Source organism: Vicia villosa, linkage group LG1 (assembly GCF_029867415.1).
Source record: "Vicia villosa cultivar HV-30 ecotype Madison, WI linkage group LG1, Vvil1.0, whole genome shotgun sequence".
Taxonomy (NCBI): domain Eukaryota; kingdom Viridiplantae; phylum Streptophyta; class Magnoliopsida; order Fabales; family Fabaceae; genus Vicia; species Vicia villosa.
This window is the reverse complement of record NC_081180.1, coordinates 163,513,807-163,527,426: the sequence shown is the minus strand read 5'-3', so window position 1 is coordinate 163,527,426 and position 13,620 is coordinate 163,513,807. Positions and strand designations below refer to the sequence as shown.

General features: G+C 36.5%; 1 protein-coding gene across 1 annotated transcript; it reads left to right on the top strand.

Moving 5' to 3' along the window:
- The first annotated feature begins 10,955 nt into the window (after window positions 1-10,955).
- On the top strand, window positions 10,956-11,790 carry LOC131658617 (uncharacterized). Its single transcript, XM_058927892.1, has 3 exons — window positions 10,956-11,109; window positions 11,256-11,489; window positions 11,582-11,790. Exons 1-3 carry the CDS (start codon window positions 10,956-10,958, stop codon window positions 11,788-11,790), a joined length of 597 nt encoding a protein of 198 aa, XP_058783875.1.
- The last annotated feature ends 1,830 nt before the right edge of the window (window positions 11,791-13,620 follow it).

Here is a 13,620-nt window from a genome sequence, read left to right as displayed (position 1 = left end):
TGATTGTTCTGTCTGTCGGGCATTGTTGTGTTGTATGTTATGTGTGCAGGTATTTCCTTGAAAGCCCTTGATGGTTAATTCCAAGGCATTGATATAAGGATTTTACCCAAAAACAGCCGTTACTCTGCCCGATTTTCGTCAGAATCTTAATGTGCTTAATGCAAAGTGGTGCTAAGACAATAAGTTCATCTGGATCCCCAAGTGTTAATGTGTTGGTATTCAATATTCCAAAGGATGGGAAAACTACCTTGGCTCTTAATGTCAAGTGTTGGCTTCTTATTTGGTTAGACCGTTTCTTTCCTTAGCTTTTATTTTATGCACTAGGTTAGCCTCTTCATCTCCTCCCACTTCTTAAATTTTCAAAATCTTCTCCCTTTTTCCAAAATATTCTTATGTTTGCAAACCTTTTCAAAACCTTTTTCTTAAAAATATCTTTCGCCCTTAGTGGCTTTTCTTCAAAAGTTTAGACACCGTTAACTGTCGAAACGAGTGGTTATACCCCACGATTTTGAAATTGATTGATAATAACGAGATCTTTTCCGCGTGAGAGAGCTAGTGGCATACTCGTTGATTTTATCCGAGTTGGAGCCCTTCTTTCATTTGCGATGCAAAGAACTCGTTTGTTCTCATGCTCAAGATCAATGGCTGAGTATTTCTCTCTAACGACAACAAAGTGTTTATTCGTTTTTAAAACGTTTTTCCCAAAAAAGCGGAACTACATTAGCTCTGACTTCTCCATTGCACCGAGGAGGTATGTAGGCCCGAAGCTAAACGCTTTGCCGAGCTTATTTTGAAAATAAAACAAACCGTTTTTTAGCACACACACACACACACAGATTTTCAAAAAGGTTCCCGTGGAGTACCACGGATATGAGGGGTGCTTTAAACCTTCCCCCTCATATAATCAACACCCGAACCTGAGTTCTCTTTCTTGTTTTAAAAACAAAACTTTGGGTTTTTCGTTCTTTTCCCTTTTCCTTTGAAAAAATAAAGCGCGGTGGCGATTTCAAAACGGAATATTGATTCGAGTCAATCCCATGGCTTCGATGTCAGATTTTCCCCGCTACAGAAAAATGGCGACTTCACTGGGGATCCAGTTTTAAGTGTGTTAAGCCTATTTTTGTTTATCTGTATGTTTTTACCTGTATATATTATTGTGTGCTTTGTTTGTTATTTTCTTTTTTTCTTTTTGGTGCTCGATGGTTCCTCTGTGATGAGACAAAGTTCTAACCCGAACTTTGGTGAGTAACTTGAGATAGGAGGTGGTAAGACCAATAGTCGCATGTCAGGAGCAATCCTTACCATGAGCGTCATATGGTGGAACCCCAATCAGTGGAGGCCTCATGGAAGGTAGTAGAGGTTGTTACGAACCATCGTGATAACGCTATTACTTTCAATAGTGAGTGTCCGTAGAAGCTGAATGACCTAGAACCTTTTAACCAATCTAAGCCTTTTTAGGATGTAGTGCAGAAACAAGATCAAGTACCAATTTGAGCTTGTTGTCATGCGATACTACGCTCAGACGAGGTCTTTTTAGGCATATTATTGGCGCCCATGAGCAATTGTGCGTGCCGGTAATATCCGTTAGAAGATTGAAAACTCTGGGAACCTTTGTAGAACCCGATTGGCAGGTACAAAACTCCCTAGATCACACCTTGTGGGATGGTTAGACCCATGGCTCCATGCTCGTGACGTCGAACCTTTGAACTATGATCTTATGTGACCTTGCGTGCTCTTGATTGTGGTTGGTGCATAAACCATGCATTCATGCATCCATGAAAACTCTTTTTCTTTTGGTTTTCAAGGAACTTAGAGGTTTTTCCTTGTAAACATCATAAGTTTCATCAAACTCAATGGATCTTGGGTGTTGATGGGGTGAAAACTCTAATCCACCAAAATGGATGATTGATTTTGATGATAACTTAATCGAAGTTTTAGTCCAATGTTGAGTGTTTACAAGTTAATATCTTAAGTTCCTTGAAACTCAAATAATAAAAAAAAAACAAATCATCTGCATTGCATGCATCATTCTGCATTTGGGCCTACTTTCTAAAGAAGTTTTCCAGAGCCTTATTTCCTTTCTCCTGGTATCATCAGTACAACGCTCTTGCTAAGAAGAAATGGAAAGCATCAAACAAGAGATTCTTGAGCTCCGTGAAGAGGTGGTTACTTTGAAGGCTGGTATGGAGCATCTGACTACTCTGGTTGAGGCTCTAGTTGCTGCCCAAGTCAATCCTCCTATGATGGAAGAAAGGATGGCAAAGGTCTTTCTTGAAACTCTGAACTCGTTCTTTCCCAAGGGGACGGTAGTCAGTACACCTGCTGACTTCCACAGAGAGGTGGATATGAAAGCGCTTCTAGAAAAGGATGTCCGAAAGGAATGTTTGTTTGAAGAAGGTAACTCAGCTGGTAGTGTGAAGAAGTTTGGTAATGACTTTTCAAAGAAGATAATCAGGGGAGGAAACAATCATCATCAACATCAGAATGTTTCCCATGTCATTCCTGTATCCAATTCAGTTCATGCAATCCCAGATTATCAGCAGAGCACTCGTCAACAAGATTCTCCACCGAACGAGCAAAATCAACCTCAAAAGGGGAATTTTGATCCTATCCCCATGACTTACGCAGAATTGTTCCCTGCTCTAGTTCATAAGAATTTGGTTCAGACAAGGTCACCACCTCCAATTCCCGAGAAGATTCCTTGGTGGTACAATGCTAATGTCACTTGTGCTTTTCATCAGAATGCTCCTGGACATGACTTAGAGAATTGTTGGCCTCTAAAAAATGAAGTTCAAAGATTAATCCATGCTGGTATTTTGACTTTCCAAGATGTTGGTTATGATGTTCAAGCCAATTCTTTGCCAAAGCATGATTGAATCACTATTGATGGTAGCCTGAAGTTCAAAAGATGTGTCGTTCAACATATGCCCATATGGAGAGAGTTTTTCTCAGTTTTTAGTATTCTTATTGATTTCCATTTGTAATATTTCTTGTTTTTCAATGCATTGTTTGCATGTAGAAACTTGTTTATTTTTGAATGTTAATGCTAACACAATAATAATGTTTGTCTTGAAGTAATCCATTCGTTTCACTCATGCTTGTTTGTTTTATGCATTATGATACCAATTGCTTTTGCCAAACTCTTGCTTATGCAAAGATTGGAGGGAGGATGATGATCTGAAAACGCAAAATTTCTGGTTGTATGCTTTTGAATAAGACCCTGCTGATGATGTATAGGCATTGTTTCAAATTCCCAAACACCGGAGATATAAGGAAGATAATCCCTTGTTAACCCCTTTGAGCCTTGAAGTAGGAGTTTCTTTTCTAAATGAAAAAACCCTAATTTTTAACCTGGGGCAGGGTAGTCTTCAGTTAATTGGACCGAGTGTTCATATTTCAAAAAGGATTGTGCATCCAAAGGTCAAGCATGTCATATCCACATCAATGGTTGGATCATGGAAAACCACAATGGTTATTCCCCACGCATCAAAAGGCATGGAAATGTGAAACCACAATGGTTATCCTCCATACGCCAAGGAGCGAGGCAGTCACAACCCTCTCAACAAGTCAAGACAAAGTCAATGTCACACGATTTGTTCAAATCAAAAGAATGAAAAAAAAAATGAAAAAAAAAAAGAAAGAAAGAAGAAGAAAAAGCTCGCTAAGTCAAAAACTTGAAAACAAATGACTTAGGCAAAAGTTAGAGCATCCCGCTGGACGACCAATTCAAAAGAATTAGTCCATGCAAAAGTTAGGGAAATAAATTTAAAAAAAAAGAGAAAAGAGTGAAAAGTGAAAAGAAAGGACTACAAAGCAAAAGTCCTCAAAAATGAACAAATCTGTGTGAATACAAAAATGAAGACAAAAGGGTGACTGCTACGCCAAGAAAGCTTCATCAGGTCCTTAATGGCACAAAATCCTTTTGAGAGATGAATACTCATGTTGAATTAACTGAACATAGGACTGGAGAACATCACGAAGTTGGGGTGGGCTAAATAAACTTTGAGCCTAAAAATCTTTTTTTTGAAAACCGTGAACCAGGCCACGTTACAACCCTCAAAAGTCCTAATTGAAGCAGGGTTTATTTCGAAAGCATACTTAAACAAGAAAGCATTCCTGACTCCTATCGGTTATGCTGAAAACTTGTGTCGGTATCATATGCATACAAAAATCAATGTCATTCCTTAACCAGTGATTCATTCACAAGGTTTTGTGACATCTTTTCGAAACTTCAAGACTTACATAATTGTTGCATTTTCATTATCATTCTCAGAATAAACATTTTTCTGCTTGTAAACATTTGTTTGACATCCAGGAAGTTTACATCTGATCATCAGTAGAAAACTAAAACATTGCCAGGGGCATGTTGTTTTCCCAGTATAATGCTTCTGCAAGTTTGATTACCATCATTGGGCAAAGCGCGAAGACTTTGTCGAATAAAAGAATGTCCCAAGTTTAGTCAATCTGGGGCAGCTACGTCGAGATTTAACAAATCTCTCCAAGAAACTGTTGATCTGGGGCAGATTATTCCAAGTCTTCATGATGTCAAGGATCTCTATGAACCTTTTTGAGGTAGTTTCCTTTCATAGACCATGTAATCTGGGGCAAGTTGTGAATCTGAAGTTACCTTGATCACCTCATTAGCTTGAAGTACAGAGGTTGTTGCCATGATCAATCCAGAGTATGTCACTCTCTACCAAGAAGTTTTGAGACAACGTTTGACTGTTGGGTTTTCTATCTCACCTTGTGTTGAGTTTTGAACTAAAATCCCCCGCATGTTAACTTGTTTGCTTTGATGTTAACTTCTTAGTTCTTCTGCAAGTTCGGAATGGTGATTTTCTCCAAAGAAATTTTCTCTGATTTCCCATAATAGAGCTTGATGTGTTGTCCAATCATTTTGATAAGAAGAAGATGATCTGTAAATTCCTCACAGAGATAGATTAATCCCCAGGGGGCAAAGCTTTGTTTGACCGTTTCTATCCAGTTTGTTCTTGGAGTTGAACTTTGGTCTCTTGCAATACTATTTTGAACCTCTCTAGGCTGGGAAACCTAGATTGAGAAGGCATTTATTTTGCACCTCTTGAGGATTATGCTTTCCTCTATAATGGAGAACTTGTTTGTGAATGATGTTCCTATCAGATATCGAAAGATTTATTTTCCAGCAGTGATGTTATTGCACTCCCTTGGAATTTGTGCTTGAAAGCAAGGGGCAGGTTTTGACTTTGAGCAACTTGTGTTATCCCCATCATGTTTTGGTTGACAACAAATTGTAGCCTCTTTATTTGAGCAAGTTTGTACGTCTCCACATATCAATCTTATCTTCAAAGCAAGTGATAATCTCTCAAGCTTTATGAACTTCTTGATTCCAAATGGAAGAAGCTTAGCAAATGGTAAGTCTCTTCAGTATAAGTGACAGTTTGCATCCAAGTGGAAGAAGCTTAGCAAATGGTAAGTCCCTTTGTCAGAAGTGACAGTTTGCATCCAAATGGAAGAAGCTCAGCAAATGGTAAGTCCCTTTGTCAGAAGTGACAGTTTGCATCCAGTTCCTTTTCTCAAGCCATGTCCTTGATTAAAGAAGAAGTTGATCCCTATTCTTAGCGGAAGCTTATTATTCTCAGCAGTTTATCGTCAACTATTGAGGCGATGATTCAATTTTCTTCTACCTTCAACTATTGAGTTGGTAGCTTATCGTCAACCATTGAGGCGGTAATTCGATTTTCTTCTACCTTCAACTATTGAGTTGGTAGCTTATCGTCAACCATTGAGGCGGTAATTCAATTTTCTTCTACCTTCAACTATTGAGTTGGTAGCTTATCGTCAACCATTGAGGCGGTAATTCGATTTCCTTCTACCTTCAACCATTGAGTTGGTAGCTTATCGTCAACTATTGAGGCGGTGATTCGATTTTCTTCTACCTTCAACCATTGAGTTGGTAGCTTATCGTCAACTATTGAGGCGGTGATTCGATTTTCTTCTACCTTCAACCATTGAGTTGGTAGCTTATCGTCAACTATCGAGGCGGTAATTCGATTTTCTTCTACCTTCAACCATTGAGTTGGTAGCTTATCGTCAACTATTGAGGCGGTGATTCGATTTTCTTCTACCTTCAACTATTGAGTAAGAGGATGGTCCACGAATCAAAATGTTATCGTCAGTAGGTACAGAGATACATCTCTTCATATTATCAGTGGTACGATGGTGTGATTTCTATTAACAGAAGATTGGCATTCTGATTCAAGATGCATACTTTCTCATCCCTAGTGAAAGAGGATGATCCCCTTTTCTCATCCCCACTGAAAGGGGATGCTATAACCCCTCTGACGCGACGTGTTTTCCCCAGAGAAGTTTCTTTTCCCACTAAAGTTTCGTCTCTCCAACCAAGTCTTGCCTTCCCCAGTGAAGTTTCTACTCGCAAGACATTTGTTTCCCCAGCGGAGTTATAGCAAGACATTTGTTTCCCCCAGTGGATTACCTGTTACTCCCCAGTGTTGTCATGCTTTATTATCATCACATGCATTCATTAACATTGCGTTGCATCTTAGGATCAAAAATTGTGTTTTATATATTTAAGTCTCTTCGATCTTGTCAAAACAAAGATTTCCAATCATCGTATCTCCAAAATCGAAGAAACTTAAATAGGGGCATCTGTCATACCCCAATTTTTGACCCTAAGATCCTATATCATTCATATCCCAATCACTAATCAAGAGCTTCACTTGGAAGTTTGTTTATGGTGTTGCACTCACCTCATCAATGAGAGGGACCATCAAGCACCAATGATTGTTTATCTTTTATGCATATTATACTAACCCAAATACCAAAAATATTGCTTTGTTTCTTTGTAGGCTTTTGTTTTGTAGGTACCAAGCCAAGACATGCAATAAGCAAGGCATTTTTCACATTTTTGACTGATGAAATCGATTTCCCTACTGGGTAAATCGATTTCCCTGCAGCAATCTTCAACAAAATCACATTCTGGACAACATGAAATCGATTTCCCTCCTGGGTAAATCGATTTCCCTAGTGTATTTTGCGCCAATTTCTCTTCTGGAACAGAGTGAAATCGATTTCACTCCTGGGGAAATCGATTTCCTTAAGGCGAAATTCAAAAAAAATAGAGAGGGAAGCTTGATTTGATTTTGGCACCTATTTTCTTTGACCATCTTTGTCATTTCACCAATTTTCCACCTCATCAAAATAATTCTCTTCATTAAACCCCATTTTACCACTTTTTACCATTTAATTGCCACTTTAATCACCAATTAAACACAAGCTAATTACCAAATGCAAAAAGACCAAACTACCACTACTCTTGCTCTCACCCTATAAATAGAGCCCTCTACTCTCTCATTTCTCAAGCTTTGAGAGCCAAAAAACCCCTTGCAATTTCTCTCCTCATCCCTACCAAATTCACCAAAGCTCTTTGTTCTTTCATAAAGTTTGTGAGTCACACCTTGAACCTCACAAACTTTGAGCTAAACCACCATCCATTTCACTTTTTTTTCTTCAATTGTTGAGAGATCAAGATTTGTGTTGGTGATTCTTGAAGTAGATCCAAGTTTTGTTCAAGATTTGGTAAATTTTCTTCATCCTTTTTGTATATCATGATGTAGATCTTTGTTGCTTGTGTGTGATGCATCTTTGATGCTATATTGGTGCTATTTGATGGTGATTTGATGGAAAATTCGTGCTCCAATTGATATGTGATCATAAGGTGTTTGTATGTTTGCTTAAGTCAAGTTTTATGCCTTTACATGTTGTTTTTGCTGAAATTTGCACTGGTCAAATCGATTTCCTTAAGGCTCAAATCGATTTCATGCTGTACGTAACTTGTTTTTTTTAAAACTGCCTTATGGAAATCGATTTCCCTCTGCATGAAATCGATTTCCTGCTGGCAGAATGTGTTTTTTTGCCTTTTTTATGCTTGTTTTGGTTTCCTACTTCCTCCACTTCATTAATATCATTGGATCTAGGATGTTGATAGGTTTGAAATGACCTAATCCATAATATTAGATGAATGATATTAATGATAGTGTGAGTTGATTATCTTTTTGTGAATTTTATTCTTCTTCCTCCATTTCATTAATATCATTGGATCTAGGATGTTGATAGGTTTGAAAGAACCAAATCCATAATATTAGATGAATGATATTAATGATAATGTGAGTTGATTATCTTTATGCATTTTATCTTCTTCTTCTCCTTTTTTTCTTTTGATCGATGAAAGTCTTAATACTTTGAGAATTCTTATGGATTCTTAGTGAAGACTAGATCGTTACCTATTTTCTTTTCGTGCGGTATTGCTTTCAGAAGGCGATCTACATATCGCTCTTCTCGCATGCATTAGCACATAAAGTTTTGACCGGCCTCGTTGTAGGGTGATTTCTACATAAATCACTTGGCGATCTGCTTAACATAGCGCAATATTTCGTGTCCCGAATCAAAAAGATCAAACATGGAAGAGAATTGTATGTGGTTGATTTAAGACTTGTGGAGGTTTTTATCGTTTAGTCGCTATGATTTTATCAAGCTTCTGATAAGCCCCATTGACTTTAAATCCGAGTACATCATTCACTCACCATAGATCTTCCTACTAACTTTGATAACATACTTGACAAGTTTCAAGATGGTTATCTTTAACATTTAACAACTAACTTTAATTTCCGCACCTTTACTATACCGCTCTTTATATTACCGCTCTTTATATTACCGCTCTTTATATTTCTCGCTTTATCGCTTTATTTTATCATTTCATCATATTTACTTTCCGCCATTTTCCCTTTGTCCACTTGGACATATGTTTATGCTTCTGTTATTTTTCTTTGTCCACTTGGACCATACTCTACTTTTCTTGCTAAAACACTAATAAATAACCAAAATCTAAAAAATACATAAGGTTCTCTTTGGACTATCGGTTACTATCCCTAGCACTTTGGAGATTCGGACTTATGGACCTAGTACCTCTGGACTCATTCTATTATTATCCTGTGATTGTTCTGTCTGTCTGGCATTGTTCTGTTGTATGTTATGTGTGCAGGTATTTCCTTGAAAGCCCTTGATGGTTAATTCCAAGGCATTGATATAAGGATTTTACCCAAAAACAGCCGTTACTCTGCCCGATTTTCGTCAGAATCTTAATGTGCTTAATGCAAAGTGGTGCTAAGACAATAAGTTCATCTGGATCCCCAAGTGTTAATGTGTTGGTATTCAATATTCCAAAGGATGGGAAAACTACCTTGGCTCTTAATGTCAAGTGTTGGCTTCTTATTTGGTTAGACCGTTTCTTTCCTTAGCTTTTATTTTATGCACTAGGTTAGCCTCTTCATCTCCTCCCACTTCTTAAATTTTCAAAATCTTCTCCCTTTTTCCAAAATATTCTTATGTTTGCAAACCTTTTCAAAACCTTTTTCTTAAAAATATCTTTCGCCCTTAGTGGCTTTTCTTCAAAAGTTTAGACACCGTTAACTGTCGAAACGAGTGGTTATACCCCACGATTTTGAAATTGATTGATAATAACGAGATCTTTTCCGCGTGAGAGAGCTAGTGGCATACTCGTTGATTTTATCCGAGTTGGAGCCCTTCTTTCATTTGCGATGCAAAAAACTCGTTTGTTCTCATGCTCAAGATCAATGGCTGAGTATTTCTCTCTAACGACAACAAAGTGTTTATTCGTTTTTAAAACGTTTTTCCCAAAAAAGCGGAACTACATTAGCTCTGACTTCTCCATTGCACCGAGGAGGTATGTAGGCCCGAAGCTAAACGCTTTGCCGAGCTTATTTTGAAAATAAAACAAACCGTTTTTTAGCACACACACACACACAGATTTTCAAAAAGGTTCCCGTGGAGTACCACGGATATGAGGGGTGCTTTAAACCTTCCCCTCATATAATCAACACCCGAACCTGAGTTCTCTTTCTTGTTTTAAAAACAAAACTTTGGGTTTTTCGTTCTTTTCCCTTTTCCTTTGAAAAAATAAAGCGCGGTGGCGATTTCAAAACGGAATATTGATTCGAGTCAATCCCATGGCTTCGATGTCAGATTTTCCCCGCTACAGTACCCCGGTCATTTAGCATTACATGAGCAAAACAACCCTTAGTTGTAACATACCTGCTTCTAGATGATATTGTAAAAGGTTTGAATGAAGGATCGATTTTTTCGTCCATGTATCTTCCTGCAAACGACATGACCCTTTCTCACTTGGACCTGCGTAATAGATTTCTTTGGTGATAAATGGTCTTTTAACTGCTTTTTATATATAACCTCTTGACTGATTGTGTGCCTGATATTATCATTTTATGTTTGTAACCCCTTACTTGTACATGCATACAAATATTATTTGCTTGATATACTTGGATTTCATTTATGACATTAACAATTCCCCCAATCAATTGCACTTTTTGCTCTTTTATATTACCTATGTAGCTTTTATGTAAAATAAAGTATACATGAACGTTTAATACATTATGCAACACGTTATGCTTTAATTATGTAAATAAATTAATATATTACCATTTAATAAATTACTATATTACCATATAATACATTGTCACAACATTTTTATTAATGCATGCAGAATTTTTATTCATTACATCACTAACACCTAATTTTTTTTGGCCATCTTTAGATGAATAGATGCAAATTTTTAACACAATTATGCATGTTGTTACCAAACAAAATGGAGGTGTGTTTTTTATATGGTTATGGAGGTACTAAAAAAACTTTCATGTGGAACACACTTTCAACGGAATTGCTTTCTAATCGTGATATACTGATATTATTTTGAACGTCGCATCAAGTGAAATAGCAAGTTTACTTCTACCGGAGGGAGAAATGCATATGTTAGATTTAAAATTCTTGTTCCATGTTTTGATTCATCTATTTGTGACATTCCTAAAAAACCAGACCTTGCAGGGTTGTTGCAAATAACTAAGTTGATTATGTGGGATGAGGAGCCCATGGAAAGCAAATGGTGTTTTGAATCCCTTGATAAGTCATTGAAAGAGATTATGGGTACTGTTGAAAACCCATGTGAACAAATCTTTGGAGGTAAGGTTGTTGTATTTGGTGGTGATTTCAGACAAATTCTACCTGTTGTACCAGAGGAACTAGGTTTGATATTGTGCATTCAACAATAAATGCCTCTTATATTTGGGAACATTGCAAGGTTCTAACGCTTACAAAAAATATGTGTTTGGTATTTGGATCTATCTCTAACAATGCTGAAGAGATTGAAATTTTCTCTAAATGAATTTTAGATGTTGGAGATGGTAAGCTCTCAAAACCAAATGGTGGATATGCTGAAATTACTATTCCTCCTGAGTTACTTTTATCAGATATTGTGGACCCCATAGAGGCAATTGTTACCAGTACTTACCATAACCTCCTTGAAAATCTCACCAATCTGAATTACCTTCAGAGTAGAGCTATTTTAGCTACAACTATAGAGATTCCGGATTTTATCAATGATTACATTACTAATCTTCTTCCAGGTAACAAATAATTTTGAGTTCATATCAAACATTACTTTTAAAAGTTTTGTTTTTTATGATATATGACTAAATATAATGATATGATTTTTTAGGTGATGAAAAGGAGTATCTGAGTAGTGATTCTATTGGCGGATCAGATGCTAATTACAATGAGGCTTTCGAGCTTTTGACACCAGAATTCTTAGATTGCTTGAAAACTTCTGGTTTGCCAAATCATTCTATGAAGTTAAAGATTGGTACTACCATAATGTTGATAAGAAATTTGGATCAATTAGAGGGATTATGCATGATACAAGATTGACGGTGACAAGGATAGAAAATCATGTCATCGAGGCTAATATTATTTCAGGTACCCATGTTGGCAACACTATTTACATATCTAGAATGTCTTTGTCTCCTTCTCAATCACCTTGGCCATTCAAGCTTATAAGGAGACAATTCCCCATAATTATTTCATTTGTAATGACAATAAATAAATCTCAAGGGCAATCATTAGACTATGTTGGTTTTTATTTGCCAAAAGATGTCTTCAGCCATGGACAACTTTATGTTGCAATGTCAAGAGTCAAAAGCAAAGGTGGTTTGAAAATCTTAATCCATGACAAAGACAAAACACTGTTATCTCAAACAACAAATGAGGTTTTCAAAGAAGTTTTCCACAATGTTGTTTAGGTATTGTCTTTCTTATTCTTCTAAATATATTTTTTCTTAGTTTGTTTCATTGCACCACAACTATGTATTACTACCCTTACTATGCTTATTTTTTAATAACAGTTACATATTAAACTAAGATGCTTGGTTATAATACTTCCAAAGTATCTCCGTGGAAGCATTAAGGTATTCCTTCTCACTTTCAATACAAATATATTTGAAGTTGGGAATACATATCTACAACGTTGTTAAAATTTAAAAAAAAAAGTTCATTCTACTTTTTAGTTAATGACTATATCAAACGAAATTCTTTATTCTAACTACTACTATTTTTTCTTTTTAGTGCACTTTCTGTCTGCAATGTCATATACTATTGAAGACACCTTTTGACTATTCCTTTTGCATTGTCATTTGGTATTTATACCATCGTATTATATATATATATATATATATATATATATATATATATATATATATATATACATTTTATCTTTATTATTTGATTTGTGGTTCATATGTAAACATTCATCAATCACAAAGTTAAACTTTTTCTATTGTGTTATTAATACATTGTTCACCTTAAGAACGGTCTTACTCGTGCGTCATCTACTAGTTCAAGCATGAAAACGAAACATCACAAGGTTCTGAGCATGAATCTCCACTCAGAACAACAAGAAAAGATCAAACAAGGGCAAGTCAGAGCAACGAGGGAGCTTACCTCTGAAGATTTCTCATGTACGTTTTTAGGGATAATATTAAGCTTCCAAGAATTCCTCTACTCTTCCTCTCTGCTTCTGATGTGATCTCTATCCGTTTCTATTGAGAATGGTCAAGCTATGCTCTATCAAAGTTTCAATGTGAAACTTTGAAGAACAATTGGTGAATTAGCTTTAGTGAATTAGTTTTTATTTTTTTGCAGAGGTTTTTTTAAGTATTTTTTTCCTTTTGTTGAATGAATGAAACAGTGGTATCTTTATAGGATTAATATGATATGTGTGATTGTAGAGGAAAAAGTTCTTTAAACCTGTGAGGAGATTATTTTTGCACCGATCCATTAGGGGTAGTATTGCACACAGAGGGAAAGAATTCCCTGATCTTCAGGGATTTTAGGTAGGGGTGGCAAAACGGGCCGCCCGCCCCGCCCGCCCCGCCCGCCGCCCGCCCCGCCTTATGCCCGCCAAAAAACGAGCGGGGCGGGCATACCTGCAAAGTAAAATGGGCATAAAAGTCATGCCCCCCCCAAAGATGGCGGGTCGGCGGGCGGCGGGCTTACCCGCCTATTTTTATTTATATTTTTTAATAGATTAATAGGTTTTTTTACCTTTTAATTAAACTTTTCACTTATTTTTTAAAATAATTTTTTATAAAAGCAACTTTTTAACAAATTTACTTAAAAAAATATTACAAATATTTATAAATAAATGTATAAAATAAACCATCAAGAATTAAAATTACTAGAATTAACTAAAAAAAGAGTGAA